The sequence below is a fragment of the Mus caroli genome, chromosome X (genome assembly GCF_900094665.2).
Source record: "Mus caroli chromosome X, CAROLI_EIJ_v1.1, whole genome shotgun sequence".
NCBI classification, from domain to species: domain Eukaryota; kingdom Metazoa; phylum Chordata; class Mammalia; order Rodentia; family Muridae; genus Mus; species Mus caroli.
Genome location: NC_034589.1, coordinates 30,319,244 through 30,330,124, shown reverse-complemented (window position 1 = coordinate 30,330,124; position 10,881 = coordinate 30,319,244). Strand labels below are relative to the sequence as shown.

The window sequence follows — 10,881 nt, the reverse complement described above, 5'->3', positions numbered from 1 at the left end:
ACTTGGGAGGCAGAGGCAGGCAGATTTCTGAGTTCGAGGCCAGCCTAGTGTACAGAGTGGGTTCCAGGACAGCCAAGGCTACATAGAGAAACTCCGTCTCAAAAATACAAAACAAACAAAAAGATTAAGGGATCATATATACTTAAGATCTTTATGGTATTTTTATCTGAAAAAGAATCACTAAATTTTTAAGATCAAATGATCACATCTACTTAAAATCTGGATGATTCCCACATCTCTAATCCTAAACGGGCAGCTGCTTTGCATGCTGGGAGTTGTAGTCCAGAAACGAGTCGTTTCTAGACAAGATGGCGGAGTTGCTAATGACGCGCTAAGGGGCGGGCCCCGAGGGAATCTGGGCCGCTAGGGGATTGGGCAGCATGGGGACTTCGGCAGGCGGGAAGTAAAGGTCAGGTATTAAAACCTTAACCCCGAATGAAACCGAGGGCCTTGAACTCTCGCGAGATCTCCGGGAGCCCAATGGAACGCAGGGCTCTGCTTATCACTAGGGCTATTTGTTAGGGGCGGAGCTCCTGAGGTCTCTCCCGGAGAGTCGTAGGTGCCCGGCGTAACGGCTTTGCAGCTGTGCCACCGCTCTAAAGAGCGTAACCGTGGCCATGAAGGAAGAAAAAGATCAAAGGCCTAAGGAGAAACGAGTGACCCTGTTTACGCCGCAGGGCGCCACAGGCGGCTGTATAGGCGCTACTGCTGAAGGCGCCAAAGGGGACGATAGGCAGGATCGCAACAGGGACAAGAAAGAAGCTTTGAGCAAGGTGCCTATCGGGTGGTGGCACAAGAGGGCGGGACATGTCCACGGACTGGGGAGCATGGCTGGGAATGGGGCTGCTCTCTTCCTCTCCCGGGTAACTCTTCTGTTTCTAACTGAATGGAAATTGCTTCGCACTGTCTCACGCACTGGTGGAAATGGGATTAGCAGGTTCTGGTAAAGCCCCCGAAATGGGGGGTTGGAGGGTGGGGGTGAGAGAAAGGGAGGATTCCCAGATGAGAAAAGGTTAGTTCAGAGCTGCGACGATGGGATGGTTATGGGAGAGGAGAGCAGCAGGAAAGATAGGGGAACTTTAATTGGCTTGAATTGCTAAATAGACCTTGCGACACCAAGGGTTAGGGGTGCGAGTAATTGTGAAGTACGTGTTAATGCAATCGAGTTGGGGGAGCACATTAAGAGGATTGATGACCAACCTGGAGGTGCAGACAGATGGAGGGCAATGGGTAAAGGTTTTATGTGGTACACAGAATGGGGAAGGGAGTTCATTTAGCGCATGTTAGACCTGTGAGAGAGACAATGTCGCGACACCGACAAAAGACCAGAATTCGTTCAAAATGGGTTTTAAACTCCATTTAAGAACAGAACCTGGGATTTTCCTTGCCCCAGACAGTTGTCACTTCCAGGAGTTTGTATAAACCCGCGTTATCCATACCTTTGAATAATTCATAGCATTGGATTGCAGGAGACTATGTTCGGTGTTTTTGTAAGTGTCTGTGTTTTAGAGCCGATTATCAGAAGCCATGATTCTGGTATGCCAGAAAGTTGGTTGCTATGTACTGATTTTCCTTTCCTCGTTCATTTCCTAAGGTGGTAATTCGAAGATTACCTCCCACTTTGACCAAGGAACAGCTTCAGGAACATCTTCAACCTATGCCTGAGCACGATTATTTTGAGTTTTTTTCTAATGATACTAGGTAAAAAAAAATTAATATTTTACCCTCCTTTTCGCTTTTATAGTTAGTGTCTTTAATGTGTACGTGTTTGCAATTCAGTCAGACACCTGCAACCATAGTCACATAATTGCTTTCCATCTCTACAGCCTTTATCCTCATATGTATGCCAGAGCATATATCAACTTTAAAAACCAAGAAGACATTCTTTTATTCAGGGACCGGTTTGATGGCTATGTATTCCTTGACAATAAGGGTGAGTATAAGATTTAGGAGAGTTTTTCATGGTTACATTGAACAGAGTGTGTGCTGCCTCTTGCAGTCCGTGCCTGTAATCAGAGCAAAGGATGCAGAAGCAGGAGGGTGACTCCAAGTTTGAGGTCAGTCTGGGCTGCATAGAATGACCACTGAGAGAAGAAAAGAGAGAGGGTTGAGGAGAGGGAGGAAGGGGTGTGGAGAGCAATATACAATGTTTTCTCCATGTCTGTGTGGGTTAAACTTAAACTCTTTTAAGATAAAATGTGCGACATTGAAAGAATTTTTATAACCCTGAGATAGTTTTCTTAACTTAAGATTTCTTTACTTTGATCCAGTGCATATAATTACCACTGATTTCTCCTGTTGTGATACTTTACACTTGTTTCAAATGTCACCTTCCTGCCTCAAAGATGCTAATTAGTATTATCCTTTATGTTGGTAGTCCTCAGAATACTGTTTACCTTTCTCACAAAGCTGCTGATAACTAAAGCCTCAAATTGCATCTCCCAGGCTGGCGATGTAATGCAGTGGTTGATGATATGTGAGACCTTGGGTTCAATTCTCAGCATCAGCCAATAACAGGAACACACCACAGTGTCCTGGGATCCAAGCTATACGATGTATAACACTAACATATTTGGGAATGAACTCCTGGCTCACTTTCTGCTTGCTGTCTGGGGTTTGCAGGGTTTAGCCAGGATGTACCCACGTTGCCTTTTGCCACCTTTCATTTGGTTTTAGACTCATGGACAAGTGATGTGGGGTTACCTGTCTGTTTTCATTTCCTCAATTACTTCAAGTTTGCAAATAGTAAATCCTTGTTGTGGATATGCCTGATAACAAGTTGAAGGCTCGACAACTGTGTTTGTCCAATGTGTGTACACTTGGGGTCAAATAAGGTTCTCTCACCGAGCCAACTTTTACTCTTTGCTGCATTGTAACTGGTGCCTAACACATGTGCCTAATTATCCCATTTCCCAAACTGTCTTACTTTTTCCTGACCAGCCTTTTTTTGTTTTGGTTTTTTGTTTTCTTCCAGACAGGGTTTCTCTGTATAGCCCTGGCTGGCCTGGAACTAACTCTGTAGACCAGGCTGGCCTCGAACTCAGAAATTCGCCTGCCTCTGCCTCCCAAGTGCTGGGATTAAAGGCGTGCGCCACCATGCCCAGCTATGACCAGCCTTTTTATTCTAGTAGATAACAATGAATTCTCATTTAGCTTCTATTGACTTATTATCTTCTTAATCAGTTTTATTACATGCATGTGTTTATTTTGTATGTCTTTAGGCTATGGAACACATGGTCTCCCTTCCACCATGAGGGTCTTGGGAATTGAACTCAGATCATCAACCTTGGTGGCAAGTGCCGTTACATACTGAGTCCTCTCACCAACCTGCTGTGGATTTTTTTTCTTTTTACAGTTTCATTTATTGTGCTTGTTTTTAAAAGTATTTTATGTGTATGGGTGTTGCCCGTATGTATGTCTGTGCATCACATTCATGCCTAGTGCCTACAGAGGCCAGACAAGGGGATCAGATAACTTGGACTGGAGAGTTACAGATGATTGTGAGATGCCGTGTAGGTGGGTGCTGGGAATTGACCCTAGATCTAAGAGGAGGAAGTATTCTTAATCATTGAGCCGTCACTCCAGCACCTAAAATGGAGTGTTTTTTTTTTCTAAGATTTGTAGTGTCTGCCTTTCTTTCTTTCTTTCTTTTTTCTTTTTCTTTTTTTTTTTTTGAGGATAATCTCTTTTTTTTAATTTATTTATATGTAAGTACACTGTAGCTGTCTTCAGACACTCCAGAAGAGGGAGTCAGATCTCGTTACGGGTGGTTGTGAGCCACCATGTGGTTGCTGGGATTTGAACCCCGGACCTTCGGAAGAGTAGTCGGGTGCTCTTACCCACTGAGCCATCTCACCAGCCCCGAGGATTATCTTATACTTTTGCAGACAACCAGTGTCTTTTGCAGGGGGCTCTGTTTTTCTATTTCTGTATTACGTCAGCTTAATTGCCATAAACTTGCACACAGCCACTACACTACGGACTAGACATCGGGACTCTCACATACTAGGCCATATCTCTACCAGTGAGCTATATCCCAAACTTGAAACTAACTCTTTTGAAAAAGATGATTTAAATTGATAGTTATGAAACAGAAATTCCAAGCTCACCCTGGTCGTCATAGCCCTCCATTGCCTTGCCTTGGTTCTGGGCTTCTTTGCTTGTTTCCCCAGTCTCTCTCCCACAGTTTCACCGTCCTTTCACCAGGGTTTATCTGTTCTACTCCTCAAATATGTAGTAGTTACTCAATCTGATTCTGCATTTACTAGGATTTTCATAACCTTGTTTCCTTCGTGATTTGGGGTTGTAGCCTAGGCTAGCTTTGAATTTCTCATCCTCTTGCCTTCATCTCCTGAGTACAAGGCTTGCAAGTGCGTGCCACCCAACCCAACTCCAGTTCTTACTTTATTCTAGTTAATGTTCATATGCCACTGAAGACAAGATAGTATTTTGTACCTTGTATGACATTGTTTGGTGGGAATGATAGATTATCATCTTTTTTAGCAGTCAGTTTTTCATTGAAATATAATTTGTACATCATAGAATTCACCATCTGTAAGTGCAAACTTAATGGGGTTAGTATATTCGCAAACTTCTACAACCATCACTACTAATTCTGGAGTGTTTCATCATCCCCAGCGACACCTGTATCTGTTAGCACTTTTCTCCTCCTCCCCCTTCAGCCCTGGCAGCCACACTGATCTATTTTGTGTCTGTGGATTTTCCTAGTCTGGGCATTTCGTATCAACAGAATCATACTATATGTGCAATCTGTAGTTCTTTTGGGTTTTTTTTTTCCTTTGTTTTGACTTTTTGAAACAAATTCTCTATGTAGACCAGGCTGGCCTTGAACTTGTGTCAATCTTTCTGTCTCTGTTTTCTGAGTGCTATGCAATGTGATAACTTGATTATGCATATACTGTGAAATGATTGATACAATGATGTTAATTACATCTGTCAAACTCACATTGGTACTTCATTCACAATAATAGCTTTATGAAGATGTTATTTACACATCATAAGACCCAGTTTTGTTTAAAGATAGGGTTTCTTTTTGTGATCTTGGCAGTCCTGGAATTCGTTCTGGGCACCAGGCTGGCCTTCAACTTGGAGATCTTCCTGCTTCTGTCTCCTAAGTTCTAGGACCAGAGGAATTCACAACCACGGCCCAGCAAAACCTACCCCTTTAAAGCATACAATTCATTGTTTTTTTTTTCATATATTCACAGAGTTATATAATCATCACCACAATCTAATTTTAGACTGGATTGTCATCCCAATGAGATACACCATACTCATTAGTTGTCATCCCTACAACTAACTCTAAACCATTAATATCTCCTGGATCCCTAGACAGGGTCTCACTCTATCCAACGCTGACCTCAAACTAATGATCGTCTTCCTTATTAGTACTCGGATGACCAGCATGTGCCTCTATACAGAGCTGCCGTCTCTAGATCTACTATGTCTAGCTGTGAATTACATGCTTGTAACTCCAGAGTTTGGAGGGTCAGGAGTGTAAGTCAGTTTAGCTACCTAGCAAGTTTGAGGCTGGCTGTGGCTAGCTACATAAAGTGTCCTACTTCCCAAAATAGCTTTTTTTAAGGTTTGCTTCTTTAAGAGCTCTCTGATGTTTAAGATTATGTAGGATTTTTGAGACAGGAGCTTTCTAGGCAACCCAGGCTGGCCTTGAAGTCATGGCCCTCTTGCTTTCACCTACCAGTGCTAGCATTATCAACAAGAAGTCACTATTCTAAGTTCTAATATATAAATTAATGAATATTGAAGAATGTATTTTCACATATCAAAACATGACACTTTAGAAGTTGAATTTCAGGAAACATTGATTTCTCTGCTTTATCTTTTATTTATCTGTTGCTATTGTTGATTGAGATAGGATCTTGGTGTGCTGACCTGAAATTCTTGGGCTTAAGTAATAGTCCTGCTTCAGTCTTCCTGGTAGTTGAGACTGTAGGTACATACTACACGCCCCCCAAGTCTGCTGTCATACTTTTTGTTTGTTTTTTTTAGAGACAGGGTTTCTCTGTGTAGCCCTGGCTATTCTGGAATTCACTCTGTAGACCAGGCTGGTCTTGAATTCAGAAATCCGCCTGCCTCTGCTTCCCAAGTGCTGGGATTAAAGGTGTGTACCATCACTGCCCGGCTGCTGTTTTATGTTTGATTATGTTATCAGTGTTAATTCTATAGTTATGTTAAATCTAGTAAGGGTGTTGGCCTTTGGGAGACTATTCAAATGACTGCCATCAAAGTAGGTCTAAAAAACTAATACATTGATTTGTGCATACATCTTTTTTGACGTCTTCATTGTTAAAGCAAGGATGGCATTTTTTTTTTTCTTAAACAGGTCAAGAATATCATGCTATAGTAGAATTTGCACCATTTCAAAAAGCTGCAAAAAAGAAGATTAAGAAAAGAGATACAAAAGTTGGGACTATCGAGGATGGTACAGTATAGCTCCGGTTATATACTACTTCCTGTTGTTGGCTTTTAGCTATTTACTTTAGTTTTTAGTTCTTTTGCATGGTGCCCTGGTGAGGTAGACTCCAGTATGTTAAATTAGAAAGCGCACAAATAAAGTTAATGAGAAATCGTATGCCTATGGAAGCTGCACTGAATTGTTAGAGTAGGGGTGGGGTCTCCAGTGTTTCTGTTCGCTTTGGCTAGTGGCATTTCATTCCTCCGCCACCGAACAGTCATAACCACTGAACAATAAATCATTCTGAGTCTGCTAACCAGAAAATGGTAAGAAAGGGCTGCTGAGATGGCTCCGCGGTTAAGAGCACTGACTGCTCTTCTGAAGGTCCTGAGTTCAATTCCCAGCAACCACATGGTGGCTCACAGCCATCTATAATGGGATCTGATGCCCTCTACTGGCATGGAGGTGTACAAGCAGACAGCACTGATACATTTTTAAAAAACATAATGAAATGTTTGGAAAAGAAAATGGTAAGAAAAATCTGTTTTTAAAGACTAATAAGTGCTCCTTGCAGCCTCCTATGGTTGCTGTGATTGGACTTTCAGTTTTCTAAAACAAGGTTTGACCTGTAGTAGATTCTTGTACAATTTTATTTTGAGATTTGTTTTTATTTTATGTATATGAGTAATTTGCCTGCATGTATGTGTGCATACCACTTGTGTGCCTGGTGACAGGAGAGACCAGAAGAGGACATTAGGTTCCTTGGAACTGGAATTATAGGCAAGTAGGAGCCACTATGTAGGTGCTAAGTATTAAACCCAGGTCCAAAAGCAGTCAGTACTCTTTAACTAATGAGCCATCTCTCTAGCCCCTAAAATCTTTGAGAATGTGCTGTATATAGTGGGGGTGGGAGGAAAGGTGTAATTGTAGAGTTCAGAGGACAGCGTGTGGGACTTGGTTCTTCCCTTATACTGTTTGGGTCCTGGGGACGGGACTCGGGTCATCAGGTTTGGCAGTAAATGTCTGGACCATCTAAGCCATCTTGAAACACCCCCACCCACCCCAAGAAAAAAACCTTATCCCCAAGTAACTTCATGTAAAGCAACTAAAATTGCCAGTCTGATCTCCTAGGCTTTGAATGTGTAGTTAACAATACATGTAATTCTTAGGCTAAACAGAAATATAAGAATGGAAAACTGAAATAATTTCCATCTAAGGCAAAACTAATTCCAGGTGTTGTGATTTTGGTAGCATTATATTGAATATCTGTTGTATGTATTAGACAAGGATTTAGCTTCAGTAATTTTAAATTTTATTTCTTATGTGTGTGGGCGTTTGCCCGCTCATGTATCTATGCACCACATGCATAGGTAGTGCCCTTAGAAGGGGTGCTTCATCCCTTAAAACTGAAGAGAGAGAATATAGTGAGGCACCGATGCGTTCCGGGACTTGAACCTGGGCCATCTGAGAGTGCAGCTACTGTTCTTAACCACTCAGCCATCTGTCCAGCCAATATTTTTTATGTCAGATTGAACTTTTAGAACCACCTTGTTGTGGGCTGGTGAGATGGCTCAGTTGGCAAGAGCACCCGACTGCTCTTCCAAAGGTCCAGAGTTCAAATCCCAGCAACCACATGATGGCTCACAACCATCCGTAACGAGATCTGACTCCCTCTTCTGGAGTGTCTGAAGACAGCTACAGTGTACTTACATATAATCAATAAATAAATCTTTAAAAAAAAAAAAAAAAAAGAACCACCTTGTTGAATTTCTGTCATTTGTTACTATGATAGGTACTTTATAAAACAGTGACGACTCAATAGCACAGCTCTTTTTTGATGATATTAAGCTTTTCAATGTGGAAGCTCAAACAAAATAATAACTCGGGTGTATTTATTTCCCTTTCTTAGGACAGAGGTATCTAGGAATGAACTCCAGGAATCAGCATACTCTCCAAAGCCATGTCTAGGACTTGCCCTCCCTCCAATTTCTCATTTTGGAGCACCTTGCTTTCCTGTGTTGACTTTTTCTAGAGTGGGTTATGCCCATGCACATATTGCTTACATGCTGTTAACTAAGACTCTATAGCCGGGCAGTGGTGGCACACGCCTTTAATCCCAGCACTTGGGAGGCAGAGACAGGCGAGTTTCTTAGTTCGAGGCCAGCCTGGTCTACAAAGTGAGTTCCAGGACAGCCAGGACTATACAGAGAAACCCTGTCTCAAAAAAAAAAAAAAAAAAGAGTATATAATTCCCGTTTCTCCTATAAGTGTGGCTCTTGATTTGTAGAAGCCTTACTTTTTATCTCCTGAGACTCTGGGGGCTCAAAACTAACACCTCACCCAGGCCAACTAAGTGATCTCCACCTGAGCTGCAAGCCCAGGCCTGGGGCAGTATTCCCCCTCTTGTCAGTGTGCTCAATTTTTTAATCTTCCATATAGTAGAAGAAATGCCATACGTGTAAGATAAATATTTAGCCTAGCTAACATTTCCTTTTTGTTGCTTAAAGTCTGTTTTTTGGTTCCTTAAATATTTATTTAGATCCAGAATACAGAAAATTTTTGGAGAGTTATGCCACAGACAATGAGAAAATGACATCTACTCCAGAGACATTGCTGGAGGAAATTGAAGCTAAAAATCGAGAATTAATAGGTAAGTAGGAAAAGGATTTTGGCCAATGGCTTTTCAGTCCGACTACCTAAGTCTTGTCTCCGCCTGCATGATTTGGCAGCTATGTGATCCTGCAATCATTCCCTTCCCTGAAACTGCTTCTATTTGAATGCATACAGTAAACACCTGCCTCACAGGGTTGGGCCACTGCATTCATGAGACGAGATTCTAGTGGCTTCCTTAGTGTTATACAGCTGTGGTAATAAGTATGCCAAGCTTAAAGCTTGTTACAGAATTCCTAGCCAGTGGTAAGTCTTTGAAGAACAATTGGTGTCTCCTAGCAGTAGGTTCTTATTCCTAAAACTTGATCTGGAAATCTAACAGCTGAAGTTCATTACTATAAAATTGAAAATCTGAGAAATTTTAGCTCAGATGTTTGTTTTAACCAATTGTAACTAGTGACATAGAGTTTGACCCAGGATTTCCACCCCTAGGAATTTATCCCATAAATTTGTTCTATAATCCTAGCTACTCAAGAGGATGGAGAGTTTAGGCCTGCCTGGGTTACAGTTTGCTCATGGCCAGCTGGACAATTTAGTGAGTAAAAAAACCAAACCAAGGGCTGGTGAGATGGCTCAGTGGGTAAGAACACTCGACTGCTCTTCTGAAGATCTGGAGTTCAAATCCCAGCAACCACATGGTGGCTCACAACCACCCGTAATGAGATCTGATACCCTCTTCTGGTGTGTCTGAAGACAGCTACAGTGTACTTACATATAATAAATAAATAAATAAATAAATCTTAAAAAAAAAACCAAACCAAGCCAAAAGATTGTAATGGCGGCATACCCTTGTAATTCGAACACTTAGGGGATAGAAGCAGAAAGATCAGAGGTTAAAACCATCTTCGGTTACATTGACTAGACCAGCCTGAGCTATATTAGACCCTATTTCTAAATAAATAAATGAAAGAAAGAAAGTTTTAAAAAAGTTGTGTTAAAAATGATGCCATCAAGGTTAATATCATTCAGCATGTTCAGCATGTTGAAAAATGAACTTAAATACATTTCTTTTTTAAAACTCAGTTTTGTTTTGTTTGTGTTTATTGTTTTTTTTTATTTTTTAATTTTTTTAGATTTATTTATTTATTTATTATATGTAAGTACACTGTAGCTGTCTTCAGACACTCCAGAAGAGGGCGCCAGATCTCATTATGGATGGTTGTGAGCCACCACGTGGTTGCTGGAAACTTCGGACCTTTGGAAGAGCAGTCGGGTGCTCTTACCCACTGAGCCATCTCACAGCCCGTGTTTATTGTTTTGAGATAGGGTTTATCTGTGTTGCCTTGGCTGTCCTGGAACTCAGTATGTAGTCTAGGCTGGCCTCAGAACTCACAGAGAGATCTGCCTGCCTTTGTCTCCCTAGTGTACCACCATGTTTGACCCATTGTTACTGTTCTCATGGTGTTTCCCTGTGCAGGAGGAGGGTATATGCCCACGAGTGCTGATGCCTGAGGAGGCCAGAGGCTTCCGATTGTTTAGAGCTCCAGTAACTGGGATTTCTATTAATGAATGTGCAGAATGAGCTCATTTCTGATCGCTTCCTTAGACTACATTCCCAGAGTTAGAATGAGGACATCAGAATGATGGGGTGTTTGTATTGTAGCCCAAGCCTGTCCCCTCAGGTTCTGTCCAGTTGAACAAAACATCTGCTCCTGTAGGATAAGAATGCACTTACTTAGCCGGGCGTGGTGGCGCACGCCTTTAATCCCAGCACTCGGGAGGCAGAGGCAGGCGGATTTCTGAGTTCGAGGCCAGCCTGGTCTACAAAGTGAGTG

The 10,881-nt window shown here is 41.9% G+C and overlaps 1 protein-coding gene across 2 annotated transcripts in view; it reads left to right on the top strand.

The window, feature by feature from the left end:
* Positions 1-529: 529 nt before the first annotated feature.
* Upf3b (UPF3B regulator of nonsense mediated mRNA decay) overlaps positions 530-10,881 on the top strand; it is a 19,213-nt gene continuing 8,861 nt past the window's right edge. For both annotated transcript variants that reach the window (XM_021153327.2, XM_021153326.2), the window contains exons 1-5: positions 530-773; positions 1,595-1,701; positions 1,827-1,933; positions 6,365-6,463; positions 8,976-9,086. In XM_021153327.2, coding sequence (XP_021008986.1) covers positions 618-773; positions 1,595-1,701; positions 1,827-1,933; positions 6,365-6,463; positions 8,976-9,086 — 580 coding nt within the window. In that variant the 5' untranslated portion in view covers positions 530-617. The remainder of the gene's footprint in view (positions 774-1,594; positions 1,702-1,826; positions 1,934-6,364; positions 6,464-8,975; positions 9,087-10,881) is intronic.